General features: G+C 32.2%; 1 protein-coding gene across 1 annotated transcript in view; it reads right to left on the reverse strand.

Annotated features, from left to right (window-relative positions):
- Nucleotides 1-1,048: 1,048 nt before the first annotated feature.
- Nucleotides 1,049-18,973, reverse strand: part of ZNF804B (zinc finger protein 804B) — a 595,345-nt gene continuing 577,420 nt past the window's right edge. The window contains exons 3-4 of the mRNA XM_005550294.5: nt 12,858-12,988; nt 1,049-7,007 (exon numbers count right to left, since the gene is read on the reverse strand). Of these exons, the coding sequence (XP_005550351.3) occupies nt 3,341-7,007; nt 12,858-12,988 (3,798 nt within the window). The 3' untranslated portion in view covers nt 1,049-3,340. The remainder of the gene's footprint in view (nt 7,008-12,857; nt 12,989-18,973) is intronic.

The following is an 18,973-nucleotide window of genomic DNA, read 5'->3' on the forward strand; positions in this document are numbered from 1 at the left end:
AACTATCCACATATCCTGGGGTGGAGGGGGGGATCTGGACGTTTCATTCATACACATGTAGAATACTTGAATACCAAGCGGTATCCTAATGGGTAGAGCCATCTCCATATCTCCAATTATTGTTTCAAATCATTTGAAGTACATTTCAAATGATTTGAAATGCTTAAAAGTATGGTGGTAAAATTCAGAAAGCTGTGCTGCTGCCAGCATTTGGAGCTATGTAAGTAATAACTTCATGCATTAAGGAGATAGTCAGATTCAGCAATAGAATCCTGAGTAATTGTACTGGTTAAGTGTTTCATTTAACAGAAACATTTTACAGAATTAGTTTCTTTAAGTATATTTCCATTTAGAGATAACAGAGAGATTCCATTAAGTCCTGGCAGAAACTAAAGAAAAGGAGTCACTGTTTAAATCCATTTTTGGGAAGTGAAACAAGTTTCAAGGGATTTTGTAAAATGTCTACCTAAGCAAAAACTTTGGGAATTGGAGACTTTCTAAATCATTCTCTATATTCTAATCACTTCCAATATTTATAACGTCTTAAAGATAAACCTTAAGTTTACCTTTGCATTTTTATAGGCCCATTGTATTTTTTTTCTTGCTGAATTTGGCAGGGAATTATTAAGAAGATGAACTTTCCCACATTTTCAGTTCTTCATACAAAGTATTTATTTTGTTTACCTCGAATCCAATGATACTATCTGATGCTAGACTGGTTCATAATCTGTAAGAAAGACATATAGATAGATAAATGTGTGTTTGTGCATGCATGTCTGTAAAGATTTCACAGTCTTTCTTAAGCATTTAGAGTTTAAGACAGATTTTTTACAAAACTGCCTCCATGAGCCACTTGTGAAACAGTAATCCCATGAAGAGAATTAACCTGTAAATGTCAGGCAATAGTCATAAAATAAATTTAATGCTAAAAGTCACATGTCAAATAATTATGTAAATGGAGGGAAACACTGCTAAAAAAAATCCATTACAGTGACAATTTTTTTTATAATTGAACTATTTTAGTGTTCAATATATATTTTCAATTCTGTTTATTTTTTTTTCCAAGAGTGTTTATCTTAAGGTAAAATGGAAAATAAAACAGTGTTTCAGCCTATAGTTACTGATTTGGAAGGAAGTAAGCTGCATAATTGCATATTTCCTCATGTGATGCCACAACTTTTCCAATTTCTCACCTTGGAGTACAAATTATCTTTTATTTAAAGGGAGACGGTTGCTTTCCACATAGTCCAAATTAGTTTGTCCAGTGAACACTTCATCACTGTTAATACAAGATTGAATAGTCACTTCCATGCCATCCATTCATATCAATCTGTCTTTGTTAGTCAAAATTAAGTGCTCAGTAGAGGTGCTCAGGTCTAACCTTATGAGAGTTTAAATTGTCACCAAGGCAATTATAAAAATCAATCAGGAGGTCAGTGTCTATAATAGGACTTCTAGTGAGTTCCCATGATTACTCTATCTTGGCTCTGCATCAGCTTCGTAATTTGCTTTAGGAAATAATTATCCACATTACTTAAAAAAAAAGCCTGCTAGACCATTTGTCATCCATTTTATAAGAAATATTTCATTTGTCTCACTTCTTTTTGGATTTACTCAATGTTGATCAATGGTCTTTTATAATCATTTTTATGGAATTCCATGCAACTATAGCTCCTTGCTATTTGATGGTTTTTCTTCATTTCTCCATTCATTTTAAATAAATTAGATTTTGTCACTGTTATATTCCAGTCAGAACATTCTTCTCACAAGTTTCTGGTGATATCTTGGAAACTGCAGTTTTTCTTTCTGTTAAAACTTCAAATTTACTTTATCTCCTTTTATTATTTTTCTTCCCTCCACCCTTTCTTTCTCTTTCTCTCTCACCTGTCTCTCCTGAATCAATGATGTCCTTTCCTACTGTTTACCAGGTATTTAGTATTTAACCTTTCTATTTCATTTTCTTTACCTGTAATGAGGAATGATAATACTGATTTCAAAATACAGTTGTGAAAATTAAAGAAGATAATGCAAACAAGTGGTTAGGGTACCTCTACCTGAATCACAACAGGCCTTAAGTAAATATAGCTATCTTCCTTTTGAAGCCAAGGCTGAAGAAGTAGAGGAGTTTGCATCTTTGTATAGACAGCATTAGATAAATGATTACCTCCATTTCTGTTAAGTTTGATTTTCTCTGAAACTCGTGCTTAAGAACATAAAATAATAAACCTAACTGTAGGATTATGCACCAATATAGATGTATGAAATACAAATTTTGGGGGCCGAAAACCATTTTGAATGAATGTTTGAAATTATTTGCAAAATTACATGGATGGTGATTTTATTCCTCATCATTCATGTTTCATAAATATCTAGTACAAGTGAATAAAACACACCAGATATTTAATAAGATATCCTCAATAAACATGTAAAAACACTGACATTTTCAAACCTTTACCTCTATCCTTATACATGTATTGGCTGAACATAGTAAAATTTTTGAGTAGAAGAATAATAAACATTTTAGTTCCTGTAATATTTGACAGATTGACCAATATATTTAAAAGATTATTCTGAGCACAATTTATTTTTGAGTTTGCATCATCAAACACTAATGATAGCTTGTATATGTTTTTTATACAAAAGTTAAACATTCTTAGTTTTAGATTTTGCTGATTCTTACACTTACAAAATTACCTTGACATAGATTTGTGTGAAATGAAGATAGTTTATTTTTCACAGAAACTCAAAAGTATAATCTATAAAGATTGTTTTTCATTAAAGCGTAATTTTCAACCTAAATTAATCAGAAAATGTCTTGTTTTTATTTCCTATGAAAATACAGTAACAGACTACATTAATTTAAAACTCAGTCAATAGTTAATGATAGAAATTACTTTAAATAATTACTTCATTTCACTGACCTTTTATTATCTAACAAATAAGCCAAATCAACACTCATTCATTCGCGCAACAAATACTTAGAACACAGGGCGCCACATTTCATCTGATTTTTCTTTTTAATTTTAATGCTCTGCTTGAGTGTTTTCTGTTGCATTTTATAACATGTGAGAACCCATCCAAAACAAATCTTTAACCCTTTCCCTCTTCCCTCTACATTTTCATAAAATTATTTAAATTTGCCTATTATTTTGGCAAGCTAAAAAATTATTTAAATGCTCTTTGTTTTAATATTAGCAATTCAGTTCATATTTATATATTGGTCACATTTTGAATTGGCAGCAATATTTTAAATCTTACAATAGATAGACTTCTTTAAATATATTATTGTATAGGTAGTGACAATTAAAAAAATTATCCACAAGAGGGGCTTTAACACTTATTAGTTCAAGTGTGTGGACACATTTAAGGCCTCTTTCACTTCATTTAACTGTTGCATCTGGCTAGAGCAAGAATGATGGCAAAAATCTTGACCTTGGAATACTGGTTGGATTAAAGGATTCAAGTGGATGATAGAAGTTGTGGCTGGATTTAAGTGAGGGCCAAACAATGTAGGAATAAATGCTGTAGGGGGCAGGGGCTGAAGTGTTATGTGAGATGGGTGGAAGGGGGTAGCAGCTACTAAATGCAGGGGATGACCTGCTAAGAAAGTGGGGTGTGCAGGTATAATGGTTGGAGTCAGAGTAGAAAATGAAATAGGAGTGAAATGTGCCTGTGAAAGAGGATGTAGATGAGCAATAGGGAAGTGATTGTTATGAGAACTTAAGGAAGCAGAAACAGCAAAATGCTGCAGGAATGTGTGGTGGATGGTAGTGATAGAAGTGTGCTGGTGAACTGGAACTGTCTGTACGGTTGAAGCCGGAGAGAAGGCAGTAGGCCCTGCAGCAGGCAAAACTCGAAGATGCTTTGACAGGAGTTGCTTCTGCATATGCTGCTGGGCTTGTAGCTGTAGGATCTTATATTTATCTATTTCGTCAGGAGAAAATGTTATGGGTTGTTGAAGTAAAGGGGGAGAGAGAGATTTATGACACACGTCTAATTCGTCTTTGACTTTGTCAGGCTTCTGCATAGTTCTGTCATAGTAAGAGTTTATATTTCCCTCTACATGATTTATATGCATGCTTGCATCCTTTAAGTCTAGATTTATTTGGTCTTCTTTGGTCTCTGTTGAATCAGTAACACCAGTATATCTATTAGATGGAAAAGCACCAGGGAATTCATTTGGTACTGGGTCACAGCTTTGAATAAAAGGTTGGATTTCACTAATTAAAGGTTTTGATTGTTCTTTTGTTGTTGGATTCATTTTTATGTTTAGTGACTGAGACTCTGTTACTAGGTGAATTATACCTTTAGAAAGATGATTATCACAATCAGTGTCTGCTAAAATTGTAAAATTATTTGTCTGTGAGCTTTTGCTTTTGTCTTTCTCCGTAGTCCTTGGAATTGCACTGTCTTGATCATTTCTGCTCTCACTTGCATACTGTATTTTTTCAGACAAAGGCAATGCTTGTCTGTTACAGCCTGATGGTACAAGTTGAATTGTGCATGGGACTTGCGAAGGAGCCTCTAATTCATTTTTACAACTGTTTGAAGAGACCTCAACATTACTTGATTGTTCCTGACATTTCTTGGCTTGTACTCTTTCTAAAAGGCTTTTTGCCGTCAGAGGGCTCCTCTCTCCTTCTGTAATGTTCGATTCTGTAGTGTCTGAAGGGCCACTGGAACAGTTCTTTAGAAGGCAGCTGATGTTCCCGGAGTTATACTTCATGGGCCTGACTTTTCCCAGATCACAAATGTGAGGGCTGCCCAAAGACTCTTCATTTCTCTTGCCTTTATTCAAGTAATACATTTTCTCCCTTGAGTAAGAGTCCAATCTATCGTGCTGAGTTCCCTGGCAATTAGGTGGTTTTTTACTGCTTCCAGTACAGGAAATCTGTGAGTTAGAATCACAACAGATGATTCTCGTAGATTTTAGCCCTGAAAATTGTTGTTGATTTTTGCCCAGTTTTTGTCTTTCTCTACAGTGACAGTATCTACGTTTTGAGTATTTTTCATTTTTAAATGATTCCCACAATTTGCAGTTCTTCTCTTTCTGTGGTTCAGACTGCATTTGACTGCTCTTTGCTATTTCATCAGACAAGTAGAGGCAGTTGTGCTTCAGACATTTCCGTTTGTGCCTTTCAACTGAGTGGTGTTCTCTTTTATAGAAGCAGAGAAAATTACCTCTGCTATTACCATTGAATCTATGACTTGAACAAGTACTTCTCAAGCTAGACATGCTGCTAGGGGATGTGTCCGAAGAGCAAGAATATCTACTCAAAGATGACTTTGGAGAGCATCTCTTGTATCTTCGGTCTCCACATCCAGAAACCTTGTTGGTCATGCTGATGTGGTTACTCTTTAAAATTACACTGAAGTCTTTCCCATGGTCACTGTTACCCCCTACTGTATAACAACTGGACTTGCAGTTGAATTGTCTTTCATCTTCAAATTCCAAATGAGGATTGCAGGGAATCAATTTATTCTTTTTAGTCCTAGAGATGTAGGAAGGACAAGATAGGTCCTCATCTGTATCATTTAGAACTACCTTTCTGCTGCCTTGCCAATGGGCCCTTGAAGCTTCCTTAAGTTCGTTCTCACTATTATTCTTTCCAGCATAATCCTTTAGAGATGTATTGAGGTAAAGAGGCACTTCAGGATTTTTCATTTCCAAATCATTTGCACTAAAAGCATATTCACTTTTATTTGGCTCAGAATCACTATAATCCAAATTATATTTCCTCTGGAATTTTTCCCAATCCGGATTAGCTATCATCATCTTTGGTTTCAGATATTGATTATCTTCTTGGATCAATTTTTGTTGGTCTTCGATTACACCTAAGTCTTGGCTCTCTCTTTTAGTCTTCACTTCCAAGGACTTCTTACACAATTCTGTTTTTAAGTCCTCTGGATTGTGGTCTTCCTTTGTGTTCCGAGAAAGCTTAAAATCAAAATATAGGGGGTTGCAGCCATAAGAGATACAGGGTTCTGTTTTTGTAAAGAGCAGAAGTTCCGTAGGCCATTGAAGAGTGGTGTGGCCATCCTTGCTTTGAACGTGGAGAAAAGGTAGTGGTTTAGATGCCACATTATGGGTACATGCTTCTCTTACAAGTCTTTGAACATTTTTGCTAACTCTTTCTGTTTTATCTAAAGATTTTTCTCTGTTCTCTATTCTGGAATTTGGATTCAGATGCACTGTACTCTTTTGTTCACTTGGCTCTGCTGATGAAAACTCATCCAGGCATTCAAATATCCTGGCATCACCATGGTTGTAAATGTTTGGTGGGCTGAAGGAAGCATTTGCTTGGCATGGGTGATTCACACAGTTTTCTAAAGTGTTCTTCAATGTATTTCTAGTTTCTTTTTCTCTGCTGGAAGGAGTAAAATCTACATCTGAAAGATGCATGTTAGATTTAGAGAATGAAGCATGAATGCCAATTGAATCTTCTAGTGTCTCATCAATAGAGTTGTTACTGTCTTGCAAAATTTTAGAGTTTATGGAGATGGTATTGTGTAAAACACTTTCCAGATGGCTTGGTGAGATGTTTACCTCTTTTTCCTTGGTAAGGTGTGTATCTTTATTTGCAAACCTGTAGCACTTGCATTTATCTGCAATTTGTTTTGTTTTACAAATGGGTGACTTGTTACAATCGTGAGTTTCTTCTGTGTTCTCACTGAAAACTGATGCTGAAGATTCTAATTTTAGGTGCACTTTTTTGGAAAAAGAAAATGATACTCCTGTTCTGTGATTTGCATTGCTGAGATCTGAAGATGTTTGAGGTACCCGATTTCCAAACAAACAACGCCTGTCTGATTGTAATTGGTGTCGATTTGGCACGGTGGACCGCTGTTTATCGGAAATGATTCTGGGGAGATTTTTTCCTTTAAGGAGAAGAGCACTCTTCATGCATGATACCTTTCTGCCATTCTTAACGGGGAAAATTCCTTGCTGGAGTTGCTTTTCTATGGCTACCTTGGGGGCTTTGTATGCTGGTCCATTTCCAGAAACACTGTAAATACAATAAATATTTAAATGATTAAGATACTAGCTTTGGAATCTTATCTACATATGAACATTTCATAGTGTTTCTAAGATGAGTTATTTTACAATTTATGAACTACATCTTCTAAAATACAACCTTTTGTTGTGCTTATATAGCTTAGCATAAATTTTGCAGTGGCTATTTCTAAAATGAATTGTTTACATGTAGTATTTTGCAATTACCAAAAAGCAATAGCAAGTGAATATCTTATGCTAGTGCTTCTAAAGCATTTACATCACAATATATGTCCTACAGAATCTATCAATCTTAGGAATACAGATTTAACATTATTTCACTAATAGTTTTCCGATCAGTGCATTCACATTAAATAAGAAATTAAATAGAATTAAAAGTCACTTTAAAAATATAAAAATATTTTTTAAATTTGCTTTTATGTATTAGTTCTAACATTTTATAATGTTTAGTTCCTCGGTTTTAAAATTCCCTCATATTCACTTACCTTTGAAACACAGTGATAAGTTCTTTCTTTATGACTCGTCAGTAATTTGACTAATTATAATAAATGCATAATAAAATAAGAGATATGTACAATCTATCTAAATGTCTTCAATGATTTTGAAATCTTTTCCTTTGCTTCTTACTCACCAAAATATTTTTTCTACCATTTCTGTATTATATGTTTTATGTTTTGAAGGTCTTAAAAGGTTATTTGTTCTACTGAGCTTCATTAACAATTCATACAGAAGACTGAAAATGTCAACATATATAAGAGATAAAATTCTTTAGATTAAAATTATATGCCCTTTAACAGTCTATCTATATAACCTCTACTATAAAAAGGCTTCACTGGAAAGAAGACAATACAAATCACATCATTTTTCTTATTGTTTGCTTTGAACTGGCATTATTTTCCTTTTTCTTGTTCCATATGCTTGGATGTGTTTGTTTGCTTATTTCTAATTTTGATTTTTATTTTACTTTCATCTAGTCATTTGTTGCTTGAATATAAAATTCTAAGCCAACTGATATCTCTTCCATATGTTGCTCAAATTCTAATGTAGAGTAGTGCTTTCTGAGTCCTTGTCTAACAAATTCCTGTTGGTTTCTTTTACCGATTCTTTGGCAAATCAGCATAGAATTCAAGAGTCATAAAGTACAAATTTCATGTACTTTGCTTCATTGTCTCTAGATGTATAATATTACAGACATACTGAATTAACCTCCCTTTATTTATCTTTGAGATGAATCTGCTTGTGTGCCTGTATGCTTTTCCCTTTGTATAAAGTGTAAAAATATAAATACATGTAATTTATTAGATTTGTTACATAAAGAGTATATATATTAATATGTATATATATGTATGTATAAAATTTTAACAGAACATAGTTACAGGTTGATTAATTTGGGTGAATTTTTACTAGTAGTTCTTGGGCACTTTGAATTTAACTTTCTTCAGTTCAGATACATTTTTTTTTCCCTCGATTTATCTGATTATTGCTTCCTTTGGAATTTATGTTTTAAAATCATTGGTTCTCCTGAATATATCCGTTAGGTATTGATATTTATCTCAGTACTTTACTCTGTCTTCAGTCTTTTTCTATAGTTCAGGGAGAATTTCTTTGATTTAATTTCTATTTTACTGACTCAATTTTTTTACAATATTCAATCTGTTTATAAATTATGACCGTATGGATTTTAACTTGCAAACAATAATTTTAGCCACTATTTAGTTTTTAATGATTTTAGAATGTCTCCTCTTCATGAATGGTTGTAATTTTAGAATTACAGAGTTCCTTTAAATCTTGTAAAAAACTAAATTTAGAAGTTTTTAAAAGCTGTATTCTCTTCCTTACAGTAACTCTTTCATAATGGAAAGTTCTTATTCATCACATTAATCTCCTTTTTTTGAGTCATCTTTTATGTTCATTAGGCATATTTAATAAAATGAATAGTGAGGAGCATTCTAAGATGGCATATAAGTTACTGAATGTTTCTTTCAAGCACAAAAGTAAATAAGGAGTGTAGAGACTTTATTACAACATTTTTGGTCTTTGAAAGTGCCTCCAGCCTGCAGATAGAAGGAAGTGATCCAGAAACAGCTGCAACATTCAACTTTGCCTTGGTACCAAAGAGATTATTTCTCATATTTGTAGCCACCATTTGGATTAAGTAGGAACTATACTTCTGGATTAAGTTAGCCTTCTCCAGAAGCTTCAATCAATCTGACATTATCACCTGTATGAAACTCATACAGGTTGAAATTATTCCACAAGTCTAGTGTATGGATACTATTCTTCCTTTTCCAATTCCATTATTATGCAGTGATTTTAGTATTTATTATATTATGTTATATATATATTATATATATCCTTTTCTTAATAATTTTGCTGATCATCCTGACACTATTTTATTCATTTTCTTGCTTTATGCTAATCTAAATGTTCTTTTCTATACTGCTATTTCATTTTACCATTTAGCTCTCTAATGTGCAAGCTTCTTCCTTTTACATTCCTTTAAATATTTTAAAATTTCTTTGCTCTTACTGTTTTTGTAATATACTGTTCTCTAGCTTCTTGTCCTTCATTCTAGCTCTCATTTTGCAATTTAAATTGCATTTATAATTATAGATTTTTCACAAGTTTTAACATTTTGTCCTTATTGTTAATCTTTGATACTTCTTACTTTTATTCTTTAAACTTTTTATCGTATTGCTTTATAAACTTTAATTTGCTTTTTCTTAAATCAAAGTTATTCTTATTATTTTGGAAAACCCTGTTTTTATCTTTGTGGGGTTTTAAATTCTACTATTTTAATACAAGTTTATGTATTATAACATTATTATAGCTTTAATTTTTTCTAGGTTTATTCAGATATAACTGGAAAATAAAAATTGTATATATTCAAGGTACACAATGTGATCATTTGATGTAGGCATACAAATTAATTTGTACATCTATCATACACGTAGTTACCATTTTGTGTGAGATAAGGACACCAGATTCACTCTCTTGGCCAATTTCAAGTAAACAATATAGTATTATTAGCGAAGGTAATCATACTCTACATTAGATCCTCAAAAATTATTCATCTTACATCTGAAAGTTTATAAACTTTGAACAATACCTTCAAATTTCTCCCACCAGCCAGCCCCTGGAAACCACATTTGCATTCTCAATGAAGCTTAAATTTTTACAGTTTTCTCCACATTTAATGTTTCCCTCACTTCTTTGGAACTTTCTTTAGTTTTTAAAATATTTTCTTACTTATATTAAAATAATGGTTAATAAAATGTCTGTGGAGTTTGGCTTTTAATTCTTATTGATTGATTATCCATTCAAATTGTTCTCCAAAAATTCTAATACTCTGCAGCTTAACGAATGCACAATTTTATTCTCTTCTATTCAAAATGTATCCTTTCCAAACAGAAAAACATATCAAAACAACATGATTTTTTAAAATGGTGTCATTTTTTAATGTTCCATTTTCCAGCTCTTATATGAAAAACTTCATAAATATAAGAGCTAGATAATGTGGAACATTAAGAAAAGACACCATTTAAAGAATTCACAGTCTCAGAATCAATGGCCCTAAAATTTTTCGATTTTGGAAAAATTTTAATATTAAGATGTACTTAAACTTATATATATAAGAAGTTCACATACAGAGAGTGACTATCCCCTCATCCTGATATAATAACTGATATTGCTGAGGAAACAGATTGGCTGGAACTAGTTAAGAGACGGTCAAATTTGATGACCCTTTATAAGATCTATTACTATTTTTTTTTGCCATCATTTTACGCACTACCAGTAAATTCACCTCTCTTCTCCCAAAGGGTCACGGAAGAATTTTGTTACCTGGATCATACTATTCAGAAGCCCTCATTATGAGGAAAAAGGACAAAGAAAGATTGTCTGGGAGAAGAGTAATGCCAATGATTTTTTCTTTTTCTTTTATTTTTAACTTTCACTTGTCAATTCACCTACCAAAATAAAGTATTTGTTAAGTGACTTTCCTTCAGCCATGAGGCTATTTAAGCAGAGAGAGCAATTGGCTAGGAGGCAGGTGATGGGTAGTAGAAGATAAAAAAAATATTTTCCTAGTTTCATGCTCTATATCTAGAAAGCTGAACACTTGTCTTTTCCCTAGCAATATGAGCACATTGTGGCCCAGAGAGCTTGCCTATTTTATCAAATCACCAAAAGGAGTGGTTAGGTTTGTGATTGTTTAGTGAATAAGGCTTACAGAGGGACAGCTAAAACTTAATAGAGTGGACCTTTTTATTTGGAAGAAACTTAATGGGTAGCTCTGGCAAACTTAGAACTTCTAAACAAACCATCATCATCATCACCATCATTATCATCATCACCATCACCATTACCACCGCCATCAGCAAGCCACCTCTGATTTTTTGTTATTTACGCCAGAGGAAAATATAGAATGGGTAAGTAGAAATGTAGAAGTGTGACAACTTTCATAATAACAAACAACCAAAATTATATTTATTAAGACTATTTAGATTCGCTGTTGTGGCCTTAAGGGACCTATGTAAAGATGTCTATCTATGGTCGAACTTGTACCATTTGTTACGATCTGACTTACTGCATCTCATCATCAATCACTCCAGGAATTGACTCTTTCCCTAGATTGTTTCCTGCATGCTGCCCTAACAACAATAGAACTTTTCCTTCTAAGTCCTATTTTGGCAAGGACTGTCTGAGTTCTCAATGACAATATGTTTGAACAACATATTGTAAGTCCCTCATTGTGTTGACTGTAGAAAGCTCAGTAGCAAATGTATATGTTGCTTCTAGCATTGTATAAGACCCCAGACCATGCATTTTTGTATTAACCTTACTTCTGACTACGTGTTGTATCTTTATTTGTCTTCATACTAAATTTCTCATTTATTTTTAATATGATTTTTATGTATTTTCATAAATTAATTAGATTATTTTAAGAGTTACAAATACATAAATACATGCAAGTTGAATATTAATTATATTTTTACTCATAATTGGTCCTACAAAAATAACTGTTTCCTTAAAATTACCTTTTAAGTCTAATATTTTGTGGTAACTAATTGAGCTACTCACTCCTGTTTATTACATATTACTTTCCATTTAAGCAACAGGGGTTTAAATTCTGGCACAGAGGCATAAATTTCACAATTCACTAGGTTGCTGTCAAACACATTAATTAGCTACATTAGTGTTTTACATTATGATTCATATACACACAAATCACAATCTGCAAATTTAATTGCATTCCAGGTAACAACTTTGAAACATCCAGTGGTTCCAAGCTTTTGTAAAACTGCTATTTTTCAGCTACAAAAATGTATTAGTATAAAGCTTGTTATATTATAATTATCAATTTAAATGGCACTGTGTGGTAAACTTAACTGCATTAATTACATCTTGTTTGTCAGCCAGACAATGATCGTGTTATTTATACTCGACTCAGGTATGTACAGGGAAATGTTCAGAAGACGTATTTTCCACCCCCTAAGATGTATTGTTAATTATGGTTTTTAAAAGTATTATTATAAAATTTAGAACATATATTAAGAAGTGATATTAATCCATTTATTCAACTGGATAGAATAAATGCTAATGTATTTGAATTATTCTGGGATCATTTCATTATAGGGTACATTAAATTAACAATATTAGGAAAGAAAAATATCAAAGGCCAAAAGTAATTAATTTATGTATGTTTAACTATATTTGCCCTTCAGACATATCTGTTAGTTAGTTATTATTTGTTTACATTGTTACAGTAGATTTGCCTTTAAAATTTCCCAATAGGTTTTGAAGAGAGTTTTGAACCATTCCAGACACCTTTAATTCTTACCATTCAGATTGCTGCCTTAACTCAGCCAGCTGATGGAGTCGTTTAAGTGCTTTTTCTTGTTTCTTCTCATCTTTCCATGACTTAGAAGCTACATTCCGAGCAAATTCCCTTTGCTTTAATTCTTTCAGTCTCTGTGGAAAAAGAAGAAAAACCAAAAAGGTACTATAAATAAATAATATATTCTTTTCCATCCACAAGGCTCCGTATTATTCTTTATCCTAAGTGCAGAGGTGACTTTCTGGACAGAAAGAGTAAAAGTATCTTCTCCATTGTTGCTATTCTCTGCTCCAAGACACATTTAGCAGATAAATGTAGTTGTCAACCAGGTTATTTTTCCAAGCTTGTCACAGTCACTGCAAAAATGTGCTGCAAAGCTGGGCCCCAGGCCTTGCTGGTATCACTCTGGCTATGCAACTATAATAATCTGTGTGCCTATAAAAACACAAATGGGAAAAATATGCCATATATGAATGAGTATGAAGGGAGGCAGGTTATGAGATGCATGTTCCTCCACCCACCTGCCCCTCACTTGTAAAATTGATTCTATTAAATACACTGGGTGGGATGAGCTTGTTTCAGGAAAGAGCATCTGTTACTGTGAAAGATTTAGTTCAAAGCTCTAAATGTGATTTTGAATTCTTTTTTTTGGATGGAGATATTTATCAAATACATATTTCTATATTGTATCCAGGAAGACAGAAAAAAAATGAGTCAGGGATTTAAACTCAGAATAGAGGCATGGCCCTGCTTGACTTAAATTCACCCACCACTTATTTTAATTAATATTTTCTCTAAAACAATTGACTTACATGCAAGTAAGACCTCTTCTTTAGAATCCGCCACTAAGCACAGCTAATGATATTGAATGAACTGAGAAACAGCCAAAATCAAATGAACCTCTTGAAGTTTAGGGCTTAATCCTGAATTGGAAGTGTATTTAAAGATTATCCTCTTAACTCATACAAAGTGATTTTAAACAGTCTAAAATATGTATCTGTTGAAATTATTTTCATTTCCCATATTAAGTATAGGAAATGTTTCCCAGGTATGGAGAAAACTACATAGTTATCATGTGAGGTAATAATACTGTAGCTGACTGTTACTCAGAGCAAGTGCCAAAACCTTTCATTAGCTTCATTCTTTAAAGGAAACATGCTCATGGTAGACAGTGGTCAGATAACTACATCTAAGCTAAGGATTTGAAGAAGAAGGCAGATCGGTCTTTCAAAGAGAGAATATTCTGAGCGCAAAGAACAAGAACCTCACAGAATTAGAAATAGCTACAGGGAGAACAGTGGACTCAACCTGAATTCAGTTTTTGACAAATACTTCAAATCCTTCTAAAAATAGAAAATTTCAAGAAATATAATTATGCTGTGTATGTTATCAGAAAAAAAAAGGTCAATAGTTCTCTGGAAATTATAAAGAACAGATGATCTGAGCATTAAAGAGTGGATACCGTTGGTCAGAAGACAGGAAGAAAGGCTTATGAAATCTTTATTGCTACATACCCTGCTACTCACTTCCTCAGACCCTATGTACTTGAAAGCCTAGTTCATAGAGTGAGCCCTTGTCTTACAAGCAAAGACCTTTTGGAAATTGTCCTACATGATTTAAGAACACACATAAACTATAGTTCAACTGTGTCAGAGAGAGAAAATTGCTATTTGGAAAAAAAAAAGAGAGGGTTTTTTAATACTCTGTTAGTACTGAATATAAATATTCCATATTATATTTATTTAATATTAGGTATTACCAGCACACAAAACTTGTATAATGCAGAGGAGGAAATTGATTAATTTACTCACAGCAATTGACACTTGACTCATTTTTGGAATCATGTTTGAAAATTTGGGGTACTTCTGTTTCTTTTATTAGCCTTCTAGATTCCAGAACTATACTTTTATTTTTGAGTTATAGAAATGATTGAGAATTCTTTATTGCTTATCTAACAACAAATATTGTTAATTGCTACTATGTTAATCCTTATTCTTACTATGAAATGTAAAAATATACAAATCAACAAATCAATTTTTTCCCTTCAAGGAAGACAGACAAGTGGTTACACTTCTATAAGATAGAGTGGAGTTTCTTAATAAGGGTGCACACAATGTGCTTTGGAAATATACAGGAATAGTAAAAGATTAATTGTGTTTAGGAAGTTTGCAAAGTTAAAATGTTTTTAAGGAATACAGAAAACTGGAAGAAGAGATTTTGTTTAAAGACATCTAGTCACAAATTTGGTTTAGTCAGTTCTGAGTGCTCAGGTTTAAGCAGAGAAAAAAAACCAAGATATCTGCCTCAAGTTTTCAGTGTACTGAACAATGCATCTGTGTGAGGAAACTGTTCCAGTTTAGGGGGAAAAAATCATCTGAAAAAATGTAAGAAAAACAGTGTCTAGCATTCATATAAGGCCAGGAATAGTGGTTGTTTTCACTAACAAAACTGGAAAGAATAATAGTATATTGAATAGATAATTCAGAAAAGTCATGCTTCAGTAGAGAATAATTAGTCATAGATTGAGTACCACTTTGGAGTTGCTTAAAAAAATCATAAAAGCAAGAAATAAAAGTATAAAACTGATTCCAAGTAACTTAACTGAATCATAGTACTAAACACTAGGATATGTATTGCAATACAAAAAAAAATGAGAAAAATGAATATCTTGTATCCAATCAAATATTATCAGGATGTAATAGCAGTTGAAACTGGTCTGTAAGTTAAAGAAAAATATACTATAAACTCTACAGCAGCCATTAAAATGATAAAGTGTTTTAGCTAGGAGGACAACAAAGGAGATAAAAGAACATCATTAAATGTACTCAGTGCAAGAAAATGCAAAAAAAAAAAAAAAAAAAAGAAAAGTAAGGTAGACTGGACAATTATAAAATAAATAGCAAGATAATAAATCAAATCTAAACATAATAATAATATTAAATGTAAATGGTCTAAACACCAAAATTAAAAGAGAGTATTCTTTGGATAAAAATGTGAGTTCATCTCTATTGACCACACAAACAAGCTTTTTTAAAAATGAGGACAAATGGGTTAAAAGAAAAGAATGTAAGAACATATATTATGTCAACACGAGTCAAAAGAAAGCTAGGGGCGCCATATCACTGTAAGACAGATTAGATCTCAGAGCAAAGATATTTTACCAGGAATAAGGAAGGTTTCTTCGTAATGATAACGGAGCATTAAAATACACAAAGCAAAATTGGATACCTACCGCATGGAGGAAATAAATGGACAATTATTAAAGAATGTTTCAATGCCTTGCTATTAAACATCAACAAAATACTAATTGCAAATCCAATACTTATGGAAAACCAAAGTGATTGTATCTCTTATAAAAGACCCTTCCAAAAGTGTATTTGTCTGATAAAAAGAGGACTATCAATCACCAGACAGATGGGGAGGATTTCTAAGAATCCAGAGGCCAAATTTGCCAGCCTCATGTTTTGGCTTAGCCCAAATTTCTATTTTTCTCCCCTTGTTCTGACAAGAACTCATTTATTTCGGCCATGGCATATACAATGATTGTCAGTAACCTTCCTCCATTTAAAGAGAACATAATCCATTTGGGAAGAAAAATATTCTTTGAGGGTGTGTAATTAATCAGCTCTTATTGAGAACAGACAGCACATGGCATACATATTTCAGAAAAAAAGTGCTACTTTACACGTTTACAAATAATAATGGGAAAACAAATATGGTATTGTGCAAAGTAGGTGGTAAAGAGTGAATCCGCTTTATTACCGTACAGTCTAGGTAATAAACAAAGAGGTAGCATAGGTAAGATTAGAACAATACCTTGCATTCTTATCCTTTAATGATAAAGGTAGATGGCCATAAAGAAAACTAAGCAACACAATTATGATACAAGTGTGTTGTATTATTAAATACATTTTTGCATCTATTTAAAAGGATCACATTATTAATTTCCCTTTATGTAGTGAATAACTTCTATTTGTTTTATTGTGTTAAACTTCACATTCATAGGATGAATATTGCTTGTTTTTTATATTAACATTTTGAAATATTGATGGATTTGATTTGCTAACATTCATTATGAACTTTGCATCTATGTTCAAGTGTGATATTGGCCTGTATTATCTTTCAAAGTCCTTGTGTCATTCCAGTGTGGTTTTAGTGAATTCAGATTGCTATAACAGAATACCATAGACTGGGTGGCTTAGCTAACAAACATTGAATTCTAACAGTTCTGAAAGCTGGGAAGTTCAAGATCAAGGTGCCTGCAGACAGATCCAGTGTCTAGTTATGAAATTCTTCCTGGTTTGTAGATGGCCATCTTTTTGTTATATCCTCACATGGCCTAGGCCAGAGAGAAGAGGCAAGCTCTCTTGTCTTATTTGTAAGGGCACTAATCCCACTCATGAAGGCTGCACCCTCATGTCCAGTCACCTCCCAAAGAGTCTACTTACTTCTTAATGCTATTATATCGGGGGTTGAGGGAACATAAACTTAAGTCTATAAGTACCATGGTAACAATGGCCTCATAAAATGAGTTGGAGAATGTTTTATCCTCTATTTTCTAAAAGACTGTGCATAAAATTAATATTACATATTCCTTAAATACTAGAGTCACCACTGAAGCTATGTTTTCCTGGAGTATTTTTTTCTGGTTGTTGTTGGAACTTGTTAAATCATGAATTCAGTTTATGTAAGATACATAAGACAAAACAGAAGTTTTATTCTTTTTTGAGTGAGTTTTGGTAATTTATTTCAAGATTGTTTTGCATTTTATTTAAATTAGCTTTTTTATTGTCAAAACATTGTTCCAAATATTTTCTTTTTACTCTTTTGATATTTGAAGCATCTAATGCAATGTTACCTCATTTAAACCTGATATTGGCAATTTGTGTATTCTATATTATTCACCAGTCTCCCTAGTGATTATTGATTTTATTAATATTTTAAAGGAACCAGATATTATTTAGTAGTATGCTTTCAATAACATGTAAATATTCATATATTTTCTAGATATCTTATTGTTACCAATTTCTAATTTAATACTATTTTGGTCAGAGAATATATTCTGCATGATGTCAGGTCTTAGACAGTTACATAAATGTTTTTAAGATAGTTGTAGAAATGTTTATAATGACTCAGCCTATGGTCTATCTTGGCAAATACACCATGTGCACTTGAAAGCAGAAAATATTTATTCTATTTGCCGTATTTCAAATTCTATAAATATCATTATGTCAAGTGGTTAACAGTTTTGTTTAAATCATGTATTACCTTATGGAAATTTTTGCCTACTTGTTTTATCAATTACTAGTGAAAAGATATAAAATTCTGCACTTATATTTTGTGATTGGTCCATAGTTCCCTTTGTTTCTGTCAGCGTTTACTATGTGTTTTTGGGAACTTTCTTATCAGATGCATACATATTCAAGGATTTAGAATTGCTGTATCTTGTTATTCAGTTAACTTTTTATAACTATGAAATATCCAACTTGTCATTTCAAAATACTCTTTCCTTTGAAATTCACTTTGTCTAATATTAGTACTGTCGTATCTCTTTTCTTAGCATTGACATGGTATATCATTTTTTATTCATTTAATTTAAAATAGATTGTGTCTTTAAAGTGTATTTATTTTAAAAGCCATTTATTTGGATCTTGTGTTTTTATTCATTCAGGACTTTTTTCCTTTTAATTGAGCCGATTACTTTATTTACAGTTAATGTAATTATTTCAATGTTTGTATTTGTGTATATCATCTGAATACTTAAAATACCATCTGTATACTTGGTGAATCAGCTCTTTTCTCTCTTTCCTATATGCTTTTGAGTGGATCAAACATTTGTAGAATTATATTTTATCTTTTCCATTGATTAGTTATGTCTACCTATGTTACTTTCATAGTTGCACTAGACATTAAAATATGCATCATAAAATTATTACAGTTTATGTTAAAATTCTATAATATGATCCACTTAAAATGATATTAATGTATATTTTCAACTAATACTCTTCAATATGTCATGTTTTGGTGTCATATACTTCATTTCAGTATAATGGTAAACTATTTCCTATTATTTTACTTGATGCATTCAAAAATCATATGTTAATAATACTTTTAAAGGA

Source organism: Macaca fascicularis, chromosome 3 (assembly GCF_037993035.2).
Source record: "Macaca fascicularis isolate 582-1 chromosome 3, T2T-MFA8v1.1".
NCBI classification, from domain to species: domain Eukaryota; kingdom Metazoa; phylum Chordata; class Mammalia; order Primates; family Cercopithecidae; genus Macaca; species Macaca fascicularis.